At 40.4% G+C, this 23,117-nt stretch overlaps 1 protein-coding gene across 3 annotated transcripts in view; it reads right to left on the bottom strand.

Annotated features, from left to right (window-relative positions):
- Nucleotides 1–684: 684 nt before the first annotated feature.
- The window catches only part of PRKAG2 (protein kinase AMP-activated non-catalytic subunit gamma 2), a 224,098-nt gene continuing 201,665 nt past the window's right edge, over nucleotides 685–23,117 (bottom strand). For all 3 annotated transcript variants that reach the window (XM_084260542.1, XM_084260543.1, XM_084260544.1), the window contains 10 exons: nucleotides 19,084–19,165; nucleotides 17,544–17,602; nucleotides 14,543–14,588; nucleotides 13,650–13,704; nucleotides 11,318–11,444; nucleotides 10,384–10,549; nucleotides 9,984–10,021; nucleotides 6,994–7,140; nucleotides 4,574–4,667; nucleotides 685–2,121 (listed from right to left, as the gene is read on the bottom strand). In XM_084260542.1, the coding sequence (XP_084116668.1) occupies nucleotides 2,090–2,121; nucleotides 4,574–4,667; nucleotides 6,994–7,140; nucleotides 9,984–10,021; nucleotides 10,384–10,549; nucleotides 11,318–11,444; nucleotides 13,650–13,704; nucleotides 14,543–14,588; nucleotides 17,544–17,602; nucleotides 19,084–19,165 (846 nt within the window). In that variant the 3' untranslated portion in view covers nucleotides 685–2,089. The remainder of the gene's footprint in view (nucleotides 2,122–4,573; nucleotides 4,668–6,993; nucleotides 7,141–9,983; nucleotides 10,022–10,383; nucleotides 10,550–11,317; nucleotides 11,445–13,649; nucleotides 13,705–14,542; nucleotides 14,589–17,543; nucleotides 17,603–19,083; nucleotides 19,166–23,117) is intronic.

Here is a 23,117-nt window from a genome sequence, read left to right as displayed (position 1 = left end):
AGCTGCTAGTCCTGTGTCTGGACATGGGAGTAGCACTCCTAATGCTGCTGAAAGGGGAAGTCTGAACAAGCTTGGTGGAAAGCTGCAAATTCATCCTGGCTTTCTGCAGACTGATGTGCACAGCTGAGCCTGGTGCTGTCCATGTGGCACTGGGCCATAAGACTTTGTGCTAAGAAATACAAGTACAGAATAAGGGTTGAACCACTGATAATGTCTCTTTTTTTTCAAAAATCAGTAGGATACTGGGCAGAAGGTAGCACTAGGTAGAGAGATGTCCTGCAGCAGGGAGGATCTTGGCATCCCACCCTCCTGGCAGAGGCTGCAGCCCAGGCACTGGGGCCAGACCTCAGCTTTCACCCAGTTTGCAGGTACTACTGGTGACCACTTGCCCCACAAAGGAGAGCTGCTCTTTTTAGTTTCTATCAGCCTGTCTCCCCAGCAAGGATAACCAGAGCTGTGCTGTCATCACCCAGGGTAGTGATGAGCGCCAGACCCAAAGGTGGCTGCTGTGAGCCTAAACCAGCTCCTGCAATTTGATGCCAGCTGGAATTGCAGGGAACAGGTGCGTTTCCTGAGGCAGAAAAGGTGCTGGACAAGACCTGACAGTGTTATTCACAGAGCAAAACTGAGATTGAGTCTAGAACAGCTTCCAGTGTGCATTACAGCAATTGTTTGGTACATAATGATGCCAGTTAAGAAGAAAAAAATAACCAGACATTTTAGTTAAAAAATCCAGTGCTTACAGAAAGTGGAAGGTTCTAGAAGGAGGGGTTTTCATTACTGTTAAACCCCCTCCCATTTAATAAGCAAATGGGAAACTTAACCTTTTACCTCCATGTTTATAAATAGATTTGCTGCTATGATTCCCGTCCCATACTCAGGCTGGAAACACAGTAAGAGATACTGGCTGCATGAACCCATCAGCACAAGCACCCTTTGATGTCCAAGGAGCACAGGAACACTTCCGTACCTTGTTGACACTCACATACATTAATACATGGCAGAGAACTTGTCAAGAACTGCTAAAACCAAAGTGATGTTGTAGGGTTTAATTTCTTCCATCTACAAGAATCTACAATTATAAAAGTCTCATCTCCAAACTTTACAGTAGCAGCTCCCTCACACCTCCACTTCTGTACAGATCAGATACAGTAAAAGGTTTGGGGTGTTGTACAAACATCGCTTCACGTTTTAGTACAGGCAGAACACTGATCTCTGGCACCTCATTTCCTCCCCAGTGCCTGTGTGTTACAGCACAGATCCATGCTTCTGGAATCTTCAGCTCAAGGAACATGGACTGATCCGACAGGTCCCAGCTTCAGCAGCTCCAAAGTTTTAAATAATGAGAAAATCTGCCACTTGTTTGTATAACAATCAACAGTTTATTAATGGATATGGTGAAATTTTAGCTATCCACCAAAGATGTGTAAAAAATTGTCATGAAAGTAAAAATAAATAAAGCTGTTTTTAAAATCAGTCTTGTTTTACATCTCAGTTCAGAATGCAACATTTAACACAAAACTGTCATTGAAGTTTGAAAGAAGTCTACTGATATTCAAATTACAGCTTTTATGACAAATCTAATGAGAACTGAAACTGATTTGGTTTTAGGTTTAAAGACTTTCACATTCAAATACAGTGTCTTGTTTAGCACAATACTTCCTTTGACAGTGATGGGCAACAGTGATGACATATTGCTGTATTTTGACATAAGGCACTATGATATGAATATGCCATACACTTGCCTTATGTCACATATATCCATTGCTGACCAGTGACTTCTGTCAAATACAAAATGAAAAGGTTTCAGAATACAGTGCATTTTAATGAAGGACATCATGTGAAGTCTTCCAGCAAATGTTTTGAAGACATTGGAAATACAAGCCTACATTGGAACATAAGCTTTTGTCATGCTGCTTTTTTTTTTTGCGACATCACTGAGGGGAAGAGACTCATCACCCACCACTAAGTCCCGACACACATTCTCAACCATCCTGCTCTGTTCTACCGCAGTCACCTGTTCTTGAGACAAACTTGACCCAGAAACTTTGTTCAAGTTCTCCTACAAAGGCGTGTACATTCACAGCAGTCATTCACTTTCATTCTCCTTCTGTTTGGCACCTGTTAACAGAAGAGGAAAGCAGGTGTGATTTCCTTATGCACTTGGCTTCAGGAGAAGCTCGTCTTGCTCTCAACACTGACCATGTTATTGGCATCCTAGTACCAGGCACTGTTTATAACGAGCACGCTGCAGGATCACTGAACGCCCAGGCCAACAGTGTGAGGAAGGCCTGGAGAGCATTACTGCTTCTAACTCCATTGGCAAGGCAGCCTAAGTAACTCTCCTGGGAAGTCAGTACCAGTGGCTTTGAGATTCACCCCAGCACAAGAGTTTATTTCATAAGACCCAACCAAAAAGCCACACCCCAAACATGACCATCACATTGGGAGCCAGGCTTCATCATCATAATCATCACAACCACATCCAAAACTGACATCCTGCTTGGGAACTCTCTCTGCTGTGTCAAGGGCCCATTCATCCTGGCTCAGGGGCAGATTTTGCTCACAGGAGGGATCAGAGAGACCTGTTCAGCTGGGCTGTACAGCATCTCACCTCTCCAAACTAGCCACACACTGGGCAACGGCTGAACCCTATGGCGAGTTTGGGTTCAGCATCCAGCTCTAGCAGCAAGAATCTCTTGCTAGAACCTGGAGTTACTACTTGTAACATATAATCAAACACAAGAGTCATTAAATACATCTAGTTTTCACATCACAGCTGATGCTTTTTTCCCCTAGCATAGGCTGGTCTTAATGCCTGCCAGTCCCTTCTAGTCTGGGAAGAGAAACGGTTGCTTTCAGGGCACAGCTTATCTGGTCATTTTTCCACACCCGCTTTAAGGGGTAAATCACACTCTGGACTCCACAGACTAGATGTACATTGGACATATCCTCGCTTCATGGGACAAATCCCAATCTAAAACTGGGCAACTGCCTGCAGAGCCACAGCCTAACGCCTAACTGCTCCCAAAACCACCATCCCTCACCTCATCTCCTGCAGTAGCATGGCCCAGCGCCCTCCCTTGCAGTACCACTCTCCTGTGAGCCAGTGTAGCAGGAGCCAAACTGGCACAACTCAGCAGCCTTTTTGCTGACCCGGTTTCCTGCTAGATCCATGAGTTAAAGCAGCTCACAGAGGGATCTCAAGTGCAGGTGCTGCCTCACGCTAAATGCCAGAAGAACATGGCCCTGAGTGTGGGAGCAGGAGCTGCCCTCTTAATGACAGAGCACTGCAACAGCAGCTCAGAGTTGCAACTTATGGGTCCATGTCATTCCAGTATAACAAAGTTCTTTGTCAGTACCCAGATTCATCTTTTCCTTCTTAGCTTTGCACCATTAAGCTCTACTCTCTTTGTCACCTTCTCCCCTTCAGACATGAGGCGCCACCTGCCCATCTTTACATCTCCCTCAGAGAACTGAGGGGTGTATGTGCCTCCTTTCTGAGCAACCAGCTCACTTGGCCAGGCCTTGGGCTGATTTCTCCTACTCGTCTGTACCTCTCACAGAAAGCTGGGTTGCTCCACCAGGTCATTAAAAAGAACTAGATGTGCTGGCGTAACACCATCAGCACTGATTACTTCTGTTCAGGAGCAATCTGACCGTTTTACAAATCTACATTAAAACTCTCTAAGTCTCCAGAGAAGACAGACTTTTAAATTACGATGTTTCCTATTGGTGCAGTAAGAGACCCCAGTTAAGCTCATGCTTAGGCTTTTTTTTTTTTTTGCAGGAGTTACCAAGCTCTGTTTGCTTAGTCTGATTTTTTTCTTTTAAGGCAAAATTGTAATCCCCAAGACTTTTTTGTCTTGCTCACAAAGCTTTAGTTGTTGTGACACATGAGTCATTTATGTGGTCAAAGCGAAGTTAAAATTAAGAACATAAAGGTTAATAACTTAAAGAATCCCCATCAAACCACTCCTCTTCCCCCAGCAACACAGAAACAGCAGAAATAAACCTGTTGTTGAACACTCTTGTTAAAAGGAACCCCGTCACTGTCAGTAATAAGCTAGAGATTTCTACTGGAATAATTCTGGTGGTCTGGGGTGCCCTCTCTGACACAGCTGTGCCAACCGACCCCCCCGGCATAGCTGGACACCCACAGGGCTCCCAGGAGGTTCTGCAGAGTTACTGGGAGGAAAGCACAGCTGCATCCACACCAGGAACATCTGGCCAGGGTAGAGAACTTCAGGAAAGCAGGAATGTGGCCTAGAGTAGATGTTGTCTATACCACAACATTCAACTTTATCCCCTTTTTCCTGTTAAAACATTAATCAAGACCTTTGTTTTCCCCCTCTAAAAATATATGGACAGCAATGACGTTCATGAAGCTTCTGCATGCATTCCTCAACGAACAAGAGACTGACAGCTAATATTCTGTCAGCTTTTTCCTGAAGAGAAATGAAAAGCATATTTAAGAACTACAATCAAACACTTAGAAAAGTTGAAAATCAAAGAGTTTGCCATTGTCAATTAAATTAAAGCCAGCAGGGCACACACACTCCCAAATCCATACCTGCTGGTGTGAGTACCAAAGCTTGTAGAATGTCAGAAAGGGAGATGATACCCACAATGCTATCTGCTTCATTCACTACCACCAAACGATGAACCTGCAAGCAGGGAAACTATTTTGAGATATTGAAAATAATAGCTGAGCAAAGGAAAACAAAATCTTACAAGCATGAAGGCAAGTAGAATAAAAGAGAGTAGGTCAAAGCGTTGGCAATACCAGTCTCACAGCAGTACAAACATGCTCACCCTACAGGAATGAAACCTCGTGTGAGTGTAAAGCACCTGGCTGTCTGACACGGCATCAGAAATCAGACTGGAAGTGACAGCCAAGCCAAGGTCTAGGTTGTTAAAATACTCCTGCTCTCAAGAAGCAGCACTCACATCAAACGCTTTTCCCCAGCTTACAGGCTCTGCCCACCTCAGCTGGTTATCTCAGATAATAAGATACAGTAATAAAATGAGGTTTCCTCCTGAAAAATCCTTTTGCAGAGAGAGGCACAGCACTGAAACTTGTTGGATCTTTACACATCCAAGTTGGTTATGACCTCATTTGTCTCACAGGGCTATGGACTGAAACTGAATGCCAGGCTGGTTTTAAAACCCTCATTCTGCATGAGGACAGAAGGAAAAAAAAAAAATGCCAACTTCTCAGTGTGGACTTAGTGCAGGGTTAATAAACAGAAGAACCCAACCTGGAAGAAAGGCTTAACAACAGCAAGACTGTGTTTTTAAATAATGATTTTGTCATTGCAAATCCACTTGAGGAAGCATTTTATTCTGCAAGATTTTTGTCCTAACTGTGGGGAAAGTAGGTGGGTGCTCCTCTATCCTGATGCTCACTGCCCAGAGCAGGCTACAGCGGTGAGCAACAACTGCAGAACCAGGAGCGTTCCCAAATGTCAGTCCTGGCACCAGAGTCCTGTAACCTAAACACCACCCTGAACCAGCTCATAAGTAAGTGATCCTAAAAAGGCTGTTTGTCAGAAGTTGAGAACCTACTCTGTATTTACTTTTTACCTAAGTGAACCCTCTCTCTTTGCTATTTTAAGTTCAAATCATCAGATATAACGGTGAAGAAAGCAAAAATAATGTTTCCTATCTTCTCACAGGGGTGACAGCCTTGATTTAACAGGTATATTAATTTATGGTTGAGGTCAACCACCTTGTTGCTAGTCAGGTACACGAGAAGAGGAGCTCTGTGTTACTGGAAGAGTCATACCCACCTGGCACAGGGAGGAAAGAAGAAGATGGGTGAAGGGAGAGACCAGACAGTTGCATTTTCTTTTTGATGAAAAGTGTTGGTGATAGTTTAGATGGGGTTATTAAGTTTTTATATATGCACATATTTAATGATTTTATTCTTCCCTCAGTGTAATGAATTAAAGAAAAATGGACAATGGAATTGTTTAATTTCCAGTAAGATCCAGCACTTATCTGGCAGCTAAAAATAGCTTGTGGATTTGCCTGACTCATTTTTCCACATAATCCCACTATGTTCAGACAGAACGAAGGGGTAGGAGTTGTTTTTTAAAGGCAAATGTCTGGAGCTTCTCAAGATAGTAGCAAATTTATAGGCATTTCAAATCTGTGTATCAGCAATGTTAGAATTATTCAGTTTCAGGAAGAAGCTCCAAGAGATGTGGAAAGTTACAAGGAAAAATTGCTGAAGGAAGTTCTAAGGGGATTTTTAACAAAATGGGAGGTTTACTGGTATCAAGTCTATGTATGGTTACAGCCCTGAAAATGGGATGGGGGAAAAAAGTCTTGTAATTGAAGAAGTTAAAGCATCTAAGTAGACCTGATCACACTCTGGAGACAACTGAAACTGGTAAAAACAGATTGTCTTCTGTAGAGAGGTGTAACAGGGGAGGAAGGCCCATGTGCTCATTTACCTCTGTGTGTAAGGAAGTTCCCAGTACCAACAAGCAAGATAAACAGCACCAAAAGAACAGAAGGCACACGGATAAATACTTTAGAGGAGGAGTATTTCATGAAGGCTTATCCACAGGAATTGATTTTCTGGCCCTGTTTCACAGTATTTTCATGAGAGCAGTGGAACATGCATTAACTAATTGTGCTTATTAAATTTCCTGAACAATAGGCCAATCAACCTCACTGTAAGCTGGAATTTAAACAATTATTCATCTGCAAGACATAGGGCAGACTTGGAAGAAACTTGATTCTTTCAGAAAAGCTTTCCATTCAGTTCAAATCATAAGACAAACATAAATTATAATTCCATCTATAAGCACCTATAATCTGAGTCTATAAAGTAAACTGGTACCCAACACATGTAGTTATGAAAACAAAAATACTTGCACTAAGTAACCAAAATAATTTAGAAAAGATAATTTTTTACTATTTCTTAGTTTGGAAATACAACTTTTAACTTCCAGTAAAGCAAAAAATAAAAAGCAGCCTCACCTCAGCCTTCACTATTCTATCCACAATGGTCTCCAGTGTTTCCAGCATACTACACTTTACAACACCTTCAAAATACTGAGAGCGGTGCTGTAGGGCTTGTGTCACCGTGATATCTAGGTTATTATATGTTTTTTCAGCAGCAAGATTCTGAAAAAAAAACCAAAACCAACCCCAAACCAGTCACCAAGGCACATAACACATCCCAGTACTTAGTAATAATGCACTCAGTAAGTAAACATTTTGGCATCAAGTAGATAGACAGTTCTGGTACAAACTGTGTCTATTCCAAGTCACATATTAAACAAAGCAGATGCTCTCCAGCTTTATTTTTTGAGAACAGTCAATCATGCAGTTATGTTAAACACCATATGAGAGACAGGGTTAACTGATAAAACTGCTCTGTGATATGCATTAGGTCGATGAAAATCACCTTACTTTGCTACCTGCTATTGGCTTGCTGTTATTCATCCTGCTTTTGCCATGAGCAGACAATAGACAGATGAAGTTCTATAGATTTTTAGATAATAAGGAATATACACAAAACAATTTAACTACACTCTTTTTTATTGTTTGTTTTTCATAAACAGGGTAGGACATCAACTGCTCCGAACATCACCCATGAAGTAGATCTTGGTGGAGATCTGAGAACGAATGAAAGCTTTTCTTAAGTGTGGGCTCGAACTCCCTCTCCCGGACTGTGCTGGCACTGCCATTCGACAACAGTGTGTATTTTAACAAGTATGGCAAGAAAACTAATCCACAAAACCCCATCGCTACCTCTGAAAATAAGATGACTAAAAGAGTTTGAAAGCTGACATTCTCAACTTTCATTCTGAGAACAGGACAATGCTTGTAGCAAGAGGACTTTGTCCAGACCAGCAAAAGCTTCCTTTGTAGGTGAGATCATATTGGTATTTTGATAGTGTTGGCACGTCCTGCCCTATTGATTTTCTGTACTGAGCACTGAAGGAAGAACAAATACAGACATTGAAAATGAAAACACTGGACCAAGCAATAAACTGAGATTAATTTTTGGCTACAATAAACTGTGCTTCATCAAGTTTTTAGGTTAAATTTCACTGAAAGTGACAAGATCAGGTTGAGATGATCATGTAGATGCAGCATTTTTAGTTAGCTCATGTAATTAGTTCCTAACGAAGGACATCATGAGGAGAACACAAAGAGCCCTTGCAAACTGAAGTCATGCTACCTGCACAAGCTTGTGTCACACAGAGCTCTCTCTATACCATCACACCATTCCCAGGGATCTCCCATCAAGACCCTGAAAATTAACTCCAAACTGTATTAAAGCAAAAGAAATCTATCAGCTTAGCCAGCTGTGTACACAGGTGTAGCTCAAAGTGCTGATTTAACTAAGTATATTAAGCATGTGGATTATAGGTAAAAATCATCAGCTGCATCTTGCAAATCCTCTTTATTGGAAGATCAGATTATACATGTCAGATGCTTTTTCCTGATTATCTTCCATTATAAGACAGATAAAGCAAATGGAGTATTACAGGTAGTTGACCTGTTTCATTTTAAAGAGGACATCCACATCCAAACCCAGATGAAGTCTGAGGATGCCATGCCACTAACTTTTCCCCCACATTTAATAAGCAATATTTGTGAGGAAAATCTCAAATAATCTATAGATGCCCTAACTCTTTCCCACGTTGTTACCTTGGAGCAAGTAATTATATTCCACAGACTTTGTAATGGGTTGGTTTTTTTCCTGAGGGCTTTGTTCAGGTGTTTGTTTTCTGATCCCAAAACAATTTTTCTAAAGAAATGATTCGGTATCACAAGAAATCCTGAAATTTTTGTTGCCCCATCACTTCAAAATGAGAAAGTAAGTGGAAAATATAAGGAACCCTCTTCCTTTGGTGTCTTTCTGAAAAGCAATGGGTAATAAAGGAAACATGTCCTGTCTCAAAGTCTAAGGCAGTTAACAGAATAAATTTAAACACTGACCCCACCAACGGTGACATTTCATTGCCTTTACTATGTCAGATCACTCTCACTACAGCTACTACCTACTCCCTGACCAGCCTTTAGGGAACAACAGTAGAGTATCCCAAAGAACAAAAGACAAACATGTAGAAAGGACAGGAAAGAACAGTGACTCTGAAATTTTCAGTATTACAAGTACTGTTTGCAGCCAGAGATATGTATAAGCTCTAAGTTATTTCCATTTGGGGCTGCTCTCTGTATTTCTGAAAGCATTCAATGCAGTGCTTTCTGACATCTGGGTTCTTCATTAGCACTAGCAGGCTGGTGGGCTCTTACATCTCAAATATAACATAGGTATCAGCAGTTCCAATTTGAAGGCAGATGCATACAGCATCTTCACATCTGATGCATATAGCTTCTCTTCTATTTTCCAGTTTCTGAAGACCACGAGGCTGGAAGAGCCCTAGTTCTCTGGGGCTGGCAGCTCATGGCATGAATCTGACTGTGCTGTTGCACTCCTGAGGGAAAACCAGAAAGGGGCCTGAATTCCACCTAAACCAGAAGGAAGAGAGGCACAATACTCTGGAGTCAGGACCTCACACAAAGGAAACGGGCCAAGTAGTGATAATTCACTGAGGTCAAGTCTCACAAAGCACCCAGACTGCGTGGGGAAAATTTGCATTCTCTTTGGAAACAGACTGTGGAATGGCAGTGGCTGGGAAAAAGAAACTCCTACCTCAAAAATAGAAACAGGCACAAAAAGCCTGTGCCCTCCTTTTTGCATGAGTACAGCCAGATCTAATTTTGGGTAACATCCAGAGCAGTAGATGCCTGTGTACAAGCAGTGTTGTAAGGATAGCTTAAAGAAACAATAATAATAATATAAAATGCTGTGCAGGGTGAATTGAATCTAGATTATTCACCCTATTAACTAAAGCCTATGGAATAATAATAGCCCAAACTGACATATTAACAAGTAAATGTGCAAATGCTGGCTGCATAAAAATATTAAATAAATATTTAAGAGATATACTTACTATTACATCAAATTTGGAATAAATATCTACAACTTTTCCTAAAAAGAAAAAGAAAAATTAAGTGCTTAAAACACAAAATTAGTTTTCTTGTTTCCTGGCTCCATTTGTTACGTTATCATTACACAGAAACAAACAGGTCAAAGAGGAAGGGTACAAAAAAACCCCAAACAACCTACCAAACCATGAAGTTCCTCCAAGCTTATCAACCTTCATCTTGCATAAATATTTCTTTGTATTCCCTTTTCTCCCCCGTTTGTTAATTCATGGGTTTTTTCCCTTTTCTTTTCAATTTATTTTTACTGCTTTTTAAAATTCTCTCTCCTCTCCCTCCTCCCCCCAGTCAATCCAGGGTCCAGCACCATTTCTTGCCACACTTCTGTATACAGAAGACCCAACACACCTGACTCATCCACAACAGGTAATGCCGATATCCTTCTCTCTACAAATATATTCAAGGCTTTAATGATAGGAGTGTCTGGATGTATGAAGGCAATGTTGTGGTAAGTTCCTATTCCAAGTTCATCCAGATTCTTCTTCATAAAGGCAGGCTTTGGCATCTCTGACATCTAGGAAAGTCAGAATGAATGCATTTACAGGGCAGTCTTCTGCACCTACCATGTTTTCTTCTATACCCACATGTTTCCATATGTTTGTTCTATACATTAGGAAATCAGTATTCATTCATCCATCTACAGACTCCAAATACTGCTGCAGATTATTACAGTAATCTGCTACTAGGTTAGTGGAAATCCAAACCAAGCTGGGATCTAGAAGAGTTACTTCTGTTGAAAGCAGCTCTAACTTGACTATGCAATTAAGTTTTTTGCTTGTGTATTCATTTTTGTTGTAACCCACCACTTTGGATTATTCACTTTTGATTGTAAGCTGTTACTCCCACCATAACAGGGGAAAGGAGACAGCAAAACATGCTATATGCTGGGTGCTTATTTTGAACTCCTGTTGCTTTGCTGGGCCTCCTATTCATTCCTGTGACGAACACGAGCTACAGCCAGTAACGATAATCTCCTCTCCAGTCTGTTTTTCAACTCATGCATACAAGTTTCTGAAGCAGAGCAGATCTCCCAGAAAGGACAGCAAACTACTCAAACAGCCAAGACAAGTCCTCAGTGTTTGGGATTCTTTAAATGACTAAATCAAAATAAAGGCAACATACAGGTCCTACATCAAGCTTTACTATCTGTTATCAGAGATAGGTGCAAACATAATGAACATGGAAGTTTTTAATTTAAGTGTTATTACAGCAATTTCTAGGTAAAGATGTCTACTAAGGGATAAAAAAAATAATCAGGCAAAGCACAGCTTTAGATACTTACAAAAAGCTGGAGGAACTTGAGGATTCTTTTATGGGTAAGTATATAAAGTGCATTTCCACTGACGGGATCTATAACTGGCAATCTGTGGATTTTGTTTTTGATCAATGAATATACAGCATCAAAAAGGCTGAGGAGAAAAACATTTCTTTTAGAAAAAATTAATTATAGCTGACAAGGAGTAACATCAACTGTTACACACACACATTTACACACCAGGAGTAATTATTCTCTCCAATGTTATGGAAAACAGAAGGCATTTCACATTAGTTTTTGCAGCTGGTAAAACAGATCAATTGATATGCCCAGGAACACCCAAAACCAGTATGGAAATGTGATGGGAAGTGACTTTTTGTGGTATAAACAGCAGAAATATTTCTGCATAAGCACAAATTCTATATCCAGGGAGTGCTGCACCCACGTTACTCCTGCACTTAAAATAGATATTTCTGTTCAGAGACTGACAGTGAAAACCAAACTGTTCTTGCCCTTAATTCACCTCAACCCCAAACTTCCCTAACACTTGCTAGGAAGGGCATTTTTATGGATAAATGCATGAATGCCATAAGCCAAAACAATTACCTAATAATTTCAGTGAATTATCTTTGGAGATTGGCCTACTTGCTGGAGTAGGCTTCTTCACACACACATTATGTTCTGAGTCCCTTCCAGGGATGAACCATGCTCATTTGATACACAATGGCACCATCACGTGTTTCCCATCACTGCACTGTGGAGTATGCTCCTAGAGTGGCATTTAACTGCTCCTAAGCACTACAGTCTGTCACTGACCCGAAATCCATTTCTGGATCAGGCCTTGAGCTGACTTGCAGTATCCTTTTGCCAGCTGTATCCCAGGGTGCATCAAGCATGGCATTGCCAGGCAGTCCAGAAAGGTGACTGTCCTGCTCTACACTGTGCTGGTGCAGCCTCACCTTGAGTACTGGGTGCAGTTTTGGGCACCACAGTACAAGAGGGACATAAAAATATTGGAGTGTCCAGAGGAGGGCAAGGAGGATGGGGAAGGGTCTGGAGGGGAAGTCTTACAAGGAAAGCCTGAAGTCTCTGGGTTTGTACAGCCTGGAGAAAAAGAGGCTGGAGGGGAGATCTCATCATGGTTTGTGGCTTCCCACTGAGGGAGAGCGAACGGGCAGGCACTGATCTCCTCTCTTTGGTGACCAAGGACAGAACCCAAGGGAATGGTATGAAGCTGCGACAACAGAGGCTTAGGCTGGATATTAGGAAGAGGTTCTGTACTGAGAGTGTGGTCGGGACCAGAACAGGCTCCCCAGGGAAGGGGTCACAGCACTGAGCTTGGCAGCGTTCACGAAGCATCTGGACGATGCCCTCAGTCCCCTGCTCTGACTTGGTCGGTCCTGTGCAGAACCAGGAGTTGGACTTTATGACCCTTATGGGTCCCTCTAATCTCAGGAGATTCTAGGATTCTGTGATATGTCCTACTTTTTTTACTGTGATACTTCTCCTTCTGCACCTCAGACTGGAAGCAATCACAGTATTTTGTTGTCTTAATGATACTCTTTGCAACCAGCTACCATTCAAAACACATCCCTTATGATTTAACTGAATGATTTCTTGATGGCAATTCCATTGAGGATACAGCATATCACTATTTTGAGGTAACCACTAGGCTTCACCAGTCTCCTCTGATTGGACATAAGCAATCCTATTCCACAAACTGAAAGCACGAATCAGAACTTCACTCTCTGGTTTGGTGATTTTGCAGTACTTAAGTTATCAGGTGATCAGCTAAAGCTCTCTCTAAAGTTACCTTTGGTAAGGTATAACAGCAGTTCAAAAAATACTTGTTTCACATTCCATCAAGAAAAGGACAGTCATTTCTATTTTAAGGAACACAAGTTAGTAGCAGAGCAGAACACCACTCACAGATACTGTCTTTCCTTTAGGTCAGGAAAGTTACTTGTGTTGAAAAGTACTGTAAGCTTTCAATTACTATACTGGCTGAGAACAAGACAGCCAAAAGGCTCTGTGCAGTGCTTGATTTTCAGGCTAGTTTGAAGGGTCATCATGCTGCCTCTTTTGCATGGTTCTTTTTGCAATTAATTAATTTTGACCCATGTTTAATTCATTTACCAGAACAGTTACACTAATAAAAAAATTAAACTAGAAATTATCTTTGGATAATAAAAAAAGTCCTCGCTCACAATAAAAAGCTCACAGACCTTCTTATTATATGAAAAGACAGTCCTTCAGTTTTGTACTCTAGTACATAACTTGCTTCTTACTATATAAGGAAATCCTAAAATCAGTGCTGAGATGTAGTTAGCTTATTTTCAAGTGAAAAGTAACATCTTACCTTGCATCTGGGGAGATGTTCACTAAAGGTTTAAACGTCTCTTGTAAATAAAGCTCTGCACATAGATAATTAATGGACCATTACCAGTTTATAGCAAAACATTAGCTTTTTTATGAAAGCATTTTATTAATTCATAGAAAATTAGATGGGAAAAGAGCAATATGTACAGTTACTTTAGATATTCTACCACTTATGCACATTCCTCTACATGGACAGTAGAAAGCTGTTTAAAAGCAGAACTAAACTGATTACCACCAGAGGTCACTGCCACAACAGCAATTAATTCCTTCCCAGCGCCTCTTCTGAGAGGCTCTAGGACACAAGAGTACTTCTGGGTATTAGTTCATAGCACATAGGTTTTTGCTTTGTTTTGGGTTTTTTTTTTGTGGGAGGGGGTGTTTGGCTTGGAGTTTTTGTTAACATAAAGGTTCCTCCCTGCATTCTGCACTCCTGTTCACACCCAGCACGCTCTATGAATCTCTAGTTGCATCACATAGGCACAGCTTGCTGCTCAGCCATCAGTTCACTCAATACAGAGGGTCATCCAGTCCTTGTGCATCCTGGCTGTGATGCCTTTCCATTCCACGTTCACTCACCAACTCGACAGCTGTACTTGCTGCCTTACTCAGTTTCTTTTTTCTTTAAGAGTGAGTTGGTACAAATCATGAGCAAGTGGCAAAGTAGCATCTAGCCCAGATCACTCTAGTCCATGCACTGTTTGCAGGTAGAAAAATAAAGGAGCAGGAGCAAGTGGAAAGGCTTTTACTACTTTTACTTTCATTAAATTGTATGTGGAGAGAGACAAGCTAAATTTATGATTAATTAGAAATCCACTATGCTGTGGATAATGTGAATAACATTAAAATTATTAATCAATTAGTAAATATGCTTACCCCTCCAGGTTTCTATCTTGTGCTCCTCCAATTCATAAATCTGAACCTACAATGGGTAGATGGAAAGTTTTGCTTGAAGCATTATTTTGCAACAACAACAACGAAGTCATTAACACTATTAAGAATATCTAAATTATTTCCTCACATTTCATTGCAGGCAAACTAACCAAGTAAGAACAGTCCAGAATAACATTTCTTGGCAATAACAGTGCAGAGTACCATACTGGATCTATCATTTTAGGGGACAGGAGTGATCTTTACCTGCCTAGGTTTACAGTTTAGATTGCCTGTAGACACAGAGACATCTCCTCAGTAATTCATCTCACCTTAAAACCATCATACCAGAGTAAACACTCTGATGCTTCCTTCCTCACAGACAAAAATCAGTGAGAAACTCACCCTGATCACTTGATTTCTTAAGGCTAACACATTAATTTTACTGTTACTGTTTTACAGGCAAGTAAGAGCACTTGGTTTAGTGCTCAGTTCAATCAGAAGAACCCACATTGTATTCTTCCCTGCTTCAAATTTTAATCTTTCACTGATACTCAAATATTTTCAGACACTGCACACTCTCAGCATTTGTCCTGTGTTTAGCTGGTCCTGGGAACCAAACAGGCAAAAAAAAAAGGTACAAACCCATTGTTAGTTTTCTGCTGGCTTAGCTTCCTTAACTGGCTCACAAAAAGGACAGGGAAATGATACCGGACAAAGGATACAGCAAGTCTGCACCTTTTGATGGCAGTTTATCAGGCCAGATCAGCAATAACATCAAGCTACCCTCAAAAGTCCAGACTTTGAAACAGCTGCTGAGAAGCAGGAAGTTGGTGATGTGACTGTGCCTTTTTTCATTGCTGGTTTTGTTTTGTTCTAAACTTCAAAGTTCTTTCCCAAAGACTGGCTAACTTCCCTACAGTAGCTCCATCCATCTTGCTGATGGTTTTCTGAAAATGTTTTGCATGTGAAGCTACCACCTTTCTCTAAAGGTACCAAGCTCCAAGGCAGACACCTGTAACAGTAATTGCACTCACTACAGCCTGGGCCAAAGGTACCCATCATCCCTAACACAGTTTTTCTTCATCAGGCAGCTCTGCAAACACTGCTGAAGCTGATTGTGTTTCTAGGTGAAGGGTAGAAGTCTCCACAAAGCCTAGTACATTTCTCTTTGTGCTGAACAAAGACTACACTTGAGTTACTCTCTGGAATGATCATCCTTTGAAGAGTATAACAGAATGCTGGAGTGTTAAATTAACATACTATGATTCGACTACTCAAATACACCTTTGTTGGATGACAAAAAAGATAAATCATCTTTCAGGATACTTGACAAAAAAGGCAGGTAGGACAGTGGAGTGCAGTTCACAAGGTCACTACTCAGCTGATCAGAAGAACAGAGGACTGCTCTGGGTAATGACAAGATGAGGCTAAACCTAGTTCTTTGACCACACTATGAGGAGAAACTACCTGAATGTTCCTCATCAATCATTTAATCATTTAAAGATATGATCTATCACATAAACAGCAACATACTTCACCCTGTATCTGATGTGATGCATTTAGAGTGACTAAAATACTCAAGAGTTACATTTTCAGCATATTTTTACCTATTAAGACTAGAGCATGCTCTGATGGAATATTTTTTAATAGAAGACTGCATCAATCAAGTCAAATGTTGTCACTTCTCAGCTATTCCTCCACACTGCTGCCCTTTTAAGCACAACCTATAGAATAGGATGTTGTCAATGTGACACGAGAGACAACAGTTAGACTTTACTTAATGTTACATGGAAAAATACCCCCCCACACACCCCCCAAATCCCTGGGGAGGGGGATACAAATCTTTAACAGGAAGAAAGGACAGTGCACCATACTACTGGCATCTGACAAGAGTGTCACTATGAATTTAAAACAAAAAAATCACATGAGCTTTGAGAAGCATCAGATGTCTGCTTCAGCCAACTGTTCTTGATATTTTAGCTAATAAAATATAGTATGTATGTTTTGATTGGTAGAGGGGGAACTGTGCTGTGACAGGAACAGGAAAGGGATGTAAACGTGTGTACAAACATGCAAGTGAGAGAATTTCATCAACTGACTGCCAACAGGAATTTTAAATTGCAGTTAATTGAAGTCAACAGATCTCAAACTGACTGTGCAACTCAGCCAAGTAACTACTTGCATATATTTTAACTAGTTTAACTTGTTTATTCTGCACCATCACTCCAAGAACGAGTAGCCTGTTACTGCCTTCCAGCCTCTGTAAGCTAGTGTTCTGTTTAATTCCACGTGCTCCTTTCAGAACAGCTCTACCATAGTTATGAGACAAAGATGATTATAGAAATGCATGGATCACACATAGCTACATACATGTATTTTAAATACAACAAACTTTCACATGTAACTTTAAAAGATCCCCCTGCAATGCTTCTTGGTTGATATCTGCCATTTATATAGAGCTCTGATTACTACTGAAGCACATGCAACCTGAATACAAACAAATACAAGTGGTCAATAATCAAGTCTTTCCCTTCATACTTTTTACTTTGCATCTAGTTTTTAGGAAGTATTTTAAGCCAGATCTTTCATCCCAAACACATTAGTCATCAGTTGCAACACCAAGTGGCAGCTCATATCCAAACTGAAGGCTCTCATTATGGTAAGCACCACACAGAACACAATAAATGGCAGTACTCATTATGGAAATTCCTCATGTTTATACATGTATAACTGCAGCAGACAGATCACATTACAGGCCCAAGCTCATGGGACCTTCATGTCTAGAGCTGGGAACTGAACCCAGGTATCCAGAGGCCATTCCACTACCTTGCTCACCAAGCCACCTTCTCTTTCACACACCCTCCAGTGAGTATACCCATAACATATCTCAACTTTCAAAGACATCAACAGTAACACTCATCACCATCGTCAATCTTTCAGTTTGACTTTTCAGTTTCTATACTGTACAGCAAATTATAAAAGCATAGCTTAATGTCCTACTTACCATTGGAGACTTATAGTATCTATGCAGTATGTTAATGAAATCTGTAATTGTTAACATTCCTGTAACAAGGGATATAAGAAAAAAAAAAGTTCTTCAGATATATACTTAACATATAGAACTTCCAGCTATTTCCTCTGCTTATAGTCACAATATATAACTTAGTAAACTTTAAATCCATGTAACTTACTATCTGTATTGAACTAATAAACACTGGAGTTCTGAAACCATGTATATTCACTTTGATACAGTACTTCAGAATAAAACCAGACATTGGAGTTAACATTCAGAATTACAGCCTATGTGCTTCTCCTTTCAATCTGACTCAAAACCTGAAATCCAGACAGTATCCACCCCCATAAGCAAGGAAAGAAAAGAAGGGGGTAAAAAATCTTTTAAGGTTGGAGATCTATCCTTGCCTTTTATTTTCTTCTTGAGTAAGACACATTCTCATTATGTACTTGCCAAGTCAGGCAGACTCTCAAACTCAAATGAAGGAAGAGTATAATCCATTTTCTTGATATTGCTTATCAAAGTACTTCATTCATTCCAGGGTAATCCTAAACATCTGTACTGAAATGTGGCTTTTTTAAAAAAAAAAGATAGTACATCCATAGTATATATACTAGGTAATATAATATTATTAGTTTAATTACCTCAAAACATTAATCTTTTTTTAATTTTCAGGTTCTAAATTTGAAATGTGATTGCCCCACTGTTTACTTCCCTTATGTCTAAACTGAAGAAAATAAGAAGGGAAGGGGAAAAAAAAATCCTAAAATCTACTTTAAATCACTAGAGCTTTACAGGGAGAAAATTCAATTAAATAAGCAACACACAGCATTCCTAAGATGCACTGTATGAAACTACTGCTCCTCCCCTCTTGATTTAAAATATTGTAACAAATGTTTTATAAAAGTATCTATCATTCATTTCCAAGAATCCTCAATCTACATTCCAGGTCACAATTAGTACACAGAAAACAGAGTCATATTGGCAGTTATTGTAACTGCAACAGAGATGTAATTTTGGAAGATTATGGTCATGGCAATGAAGCCCATGACTTAAAAAAATCAACACAGGAATCTCAGGGTTTTCTCTCAATGTAGGACCTATCTGTAGAATTCAACATCCGTTCTGGTATTTAAGGACCTCTCAGGTGCTCTGTACTGAGAATGCACAGAAAAAGACATGGTGGCACTGCAGGTATATCAGGATTCCGTAACATTAAACTCTTTTTATAGTTTCTAATTCAAAACTTCTTTTTTGTGACTGTTACCTTTATTTTTCAAGTGCAGAGTAAAATGCACGTATTTGAGACCGAGTTTCAGAAAGTCAGGACCCAAAAGAATCATGATGATTCTCAAAGCACAGCAGCACCATGAAACCTGGCACTATTTCACTCCTCACAAGGAGGAAAAAGAAACCCCCTTTGCCAGAACAGCCCTGGGATAGTAGACCATGGTCAGTCCCAGGCCATCTTCTGCAACAGCAAAGTACCCCATAAATTCAAGTAATCCTGGACGAAGTTAGAACTACTTACCTACAAAACTCTGTTTTTTACTCTCCCACAGTGGAGCTGCTCTCACACCATTTGCCACCAAGGCAAAAAAAGCTTTCTTTACCTGCAAAAAGAATGAATGGCAACTCAACAAATCTTTGCTCTTAATTCAGCATACCAAACACCAACAGAAGGGTTTCCCCAGTTACTAGGGAAAAATACAGTATAAACAGGTAGCTGGTATTCACAACAGAACACAAACCACACACCTTTTTACTTCTACAGCAGTTAAAAAGCTTAGGGGGAAAAAAATGCTTTGCAAAATGAGATCTGCTTTTGTTTTGTGATATGAATGTTCTATGTGAAAGCTTTGAATGAAGTAGCTGATACAGCTGAAAAAATATATGCTCATTAAACTCTAATTTCTTTCTTTTTGATATTATTCCATTCCAATTATACCCTCCCTCCCCCAAATCACGACAATGAAAGAATCTTTAATGAACATGTGTCCAGTTTATGGATACAGCTTAACATCTCAAGATTGTGCTACATTCTGGTTAACGTTCACTATAGCAACAGTTGTATTGAAAAATTAAAACCACTGAAACAATAAAAGTCTTCTTTCCTCCCCAGCTTTTTGACTCTCGATTCATAAATTAAAAGGGATTGTTTAATTGTAAGTAAGACAAAAAGTTAAAAGGACTAGCTAGCTTTGTTTGCTGCTAAAGAAAAGAAATATAAGCACATCTTTTCATTTTTTAATTAATTATCCCTCCCCAATGTCTGAATCGGAGGGTACAAGGTTACAGTGCCATTCTCTAAAGAGAAGAAACTTCCCTCTGTGCACCACCTCTGAAGCACAACGCGTTCAGGCCCCAGTGCACCTCAAAGTCCTGATCTCTTGATGATATGCTTGAGCATGTTATCAATCCTGTCCTGCCCATCTAAATGGTCTTCACATGGAAAACACTATACAGAAGTGATGGTTCCTGTTCAGGTCTTGTCCAGGCACAGGACTAGGACATGAAATTGCTCCTCGGTCCAAATAACTGAACTAGCAACTGCAATTGCTTGATGATGATTCCATTCTGAGCAGGCCACGATCCCACAGGGTATTTTAAGTGTCTACTTTGAATTATATGCCAAGGGGCTCTCCTCCACAGAGTCAGGAATAAAGGGCTTCATCATCAACGGATTCAGCATCCAGAAAAGTAAATCTGTTGTTACAGGCTACAGCTTTCTTGGAAAAGCTTGCAAACCCACCCATATGGTGTCAGTGGGTATGTGATATTTGACAGAACCTCCACTTAAGACTCTTATTTAGCGTTATAAAGGAGCAGTTTAAATTTGTAAACATTCTTAAGTCCTCTACTCTGCACCAGAACACATCATCTCTGCCTACACTTCAGTGATTTGCAGCAAGTGTTTCAAATACCTGGTGGTATCCTATGGTACACCAACTCCAATCTTTAAGACTAGATTTGTGGAGGCAATCCATATTTCCTGCTATCTCTATGCAGCCCAACTGCTTTCTCTCTGACCATGAGAAGCAAACCTACGCTCCTGACCTCAGCAGATGACAGCTTGCAAAGCTGCCTATTGACTTCACATGTGCTTCTGCTGTATCAGAGCAGGAATAATGGTCTGCTATACAACCACTGCCCCTAAATAGCATTAAACCTGAAGCCATGTAGTGAAAAGAGTACCCAGGACGACAAATAAGACTGCAAGATACACACTGTGTGGTTACTTATTTAGACCATGGTTAAATAGGAAGCTCCCAGAGGCATTCAACCACCTCACTGACAAAAGGAGGAGTCAGGTAAAACAAGCATGACCAAATCCACCACAGGAGCGTACTAACTCATAAGGAAAGTGGAAACCACAAAGAAACCCTCCAGGCAGACACACCAAGCGTTCCAACACAGCAGCATCACACTTGCAGTCAGCGCAGTGAAAGCTAACAATGAGCTATTTGGGGAGCAAGTACGAGAAAGAAGTGAGTTCACACAGCTAACTCCACCTTGGGGCAAAGTAAGTTCTGATTATTCCTCATCCAAAGGAAAAAAAAAAAATAAAGAAAAAGAGGAAAGTACACCCAAACTGCCTCAAGCTGAGAGCCTTCAGCTTCGATACCTTTCCATAAGAAAAGCTATCACAGAAATTAACACTGACTGTCAACTTACATCCCAGGTCTTCCACAAGAGTAAGATGTTCAAGCTGTATCAGAGCAATAAGGTAACAGTTAATCAATTGGAACCAGAGGGAAATACCTTTCTTTCAGATAGTAATTATGCCACAAAGCTGCTCAAGCAAGTTTGCAATCTCTGTAACCGATAACCTGGAAAAGAAGCATACCCAAGGCAGAGAAGATGTAGAAAGCCAATTATAAGACTTCAGTTAGGAAGAATTTAGAGGTTATTGCCTCTGCTATGAGAGAGAAGAACAAAACCTAGCACAGTGTTAAGATGGGTAAGATAGTAAAATTGAGGCATTATTTTCGAGTCAGAAATGATACTTCAAGAGAGACAATTCCAAAGATATACTAGGCAAGAAGCTGAGCTTGTAGACAATCCGTAAAGAAATGAACGTTTCCTCAAAGAATCAGTTCTGGCCCTTATTCTGTTTTATTTATAAGTTATTTGTCTCCAAGAATCCCAGGAATCTTGTGTTAGATGCCACCTTGCCTAGGTTTAGAAGACAGACTTTGGAAAAACTGCGGACTGCCAAACAGATACAGAATCACAAGGTTGGGAAAGACCTTTAAGATTGAGCGCAACTGTTCCTGTCCTATGCTAAACCATATCCTTAAGTACCTCCCTCATCTACACTTTAAGCACATCCAGGGATGGTGACTAAACCCCCTCCCTGGGCAGCCTGTTCCACATCCCAACAACTCTTTCAGGGAAAATTTTTTTCCTAACATCTAATCTGACCCTGCCCTGGCACAGCTTAGTGCCACTTTCCCTGTGCCCTATGATACAGCTACTGAGATAGCCCAGACTTAAAGCTTTCATAAGAGACAATAACTTCAGCTTGGCTATTAGGATATTAACATTTTACTTTGTTTGGTGATTTATTACTTCAAGAAATTACTTAAACTCATCCCTTTGGGCTGTCCTCCCAGACCACAGCTTTTATTCTACTATAAAAGTGAAGAAAACAATAGGAAAGTGTTATACAGTTACCCTTTAAATAAAATACCAATGCCATCAGTCCTTAATGTTAATACATATCTCTTAGCTAAGAGAATGATAAAACAAAAATCCAACTTCATTCTTATTTGCTAAACTGGCTTGCAAGCACAAGCATACACTCAGCGACTCACACTTTCCTTCAGTTTCTGTGGTTTACCAATTTCAGTTGCCCAAAGTCCTTCTTGGTGGCCAGCCAAATGCACTGGGGTGTGGAGCTGGGCTTCCATCCAGTATATTTAGATGTTTCAACGATGTTCGTGCAAAAAATACCCACAAGGGCCTTCCTTTCAACTTATGTATCATTTGTAGCCTTTGAAGATTTCTACTGTGTCCCATCTTCGGGCCTCCAACAGTGTTTTCAATTCTCGACCCCACCAGCGTTGTTCTTTCTCTGATCTTGAGACTTGGACCGTCCTGACCTTCACAAAACCATTGTTCTTCAGCCAAATCCCATAGATTGTTGCTGTTCAACATCATGTACAAACATTCTTTAAACAAAGCACTTTTGTTCTTATTAACCCTGTAGTGGTCCTCACAAACCAATGAACCACCAAGAGCAGGATTTAGCTGCCCAGATTTAGAGGTTGTTCTGACACAGATGCTGACCTTGCATATTCATCACATCTCTCCATAGGCAAACCTGGGACACAGTCATTTCTGCAGAATGACTCACCAGCCTTAGACAGAGATTATTTCCCACAGATGCCATTTCCCCCCCTCACTGACTATATGATGTCTAGACATCTACAATTAGATGAAGAATCCCACTTTATGTGACTACTTGTCTTCTCTAACATTCTGTCCCTTAAGTAGAAGGGTCACATTACAGCAAAGGAACACAGTGAGGGAAATCTGACATGTATCATAGATCACCTCAAC

The sequence above is a fragment of the Gallinula chloropus genome, assembly GCF_964237585.1.
Source record: "Gallinula chloropus genome assembly, chromosome: 2".
In the NCBI taxonomy this organism is placed as follows: Eukaryota; Metazoa; Chordata; class Aves; order Gruiformes; family Rallidae; genus Gallinula; species Gallinula chloropus.
This window is presented reverse-complemented; position numbering and strand designations above follow the sequence as displayed.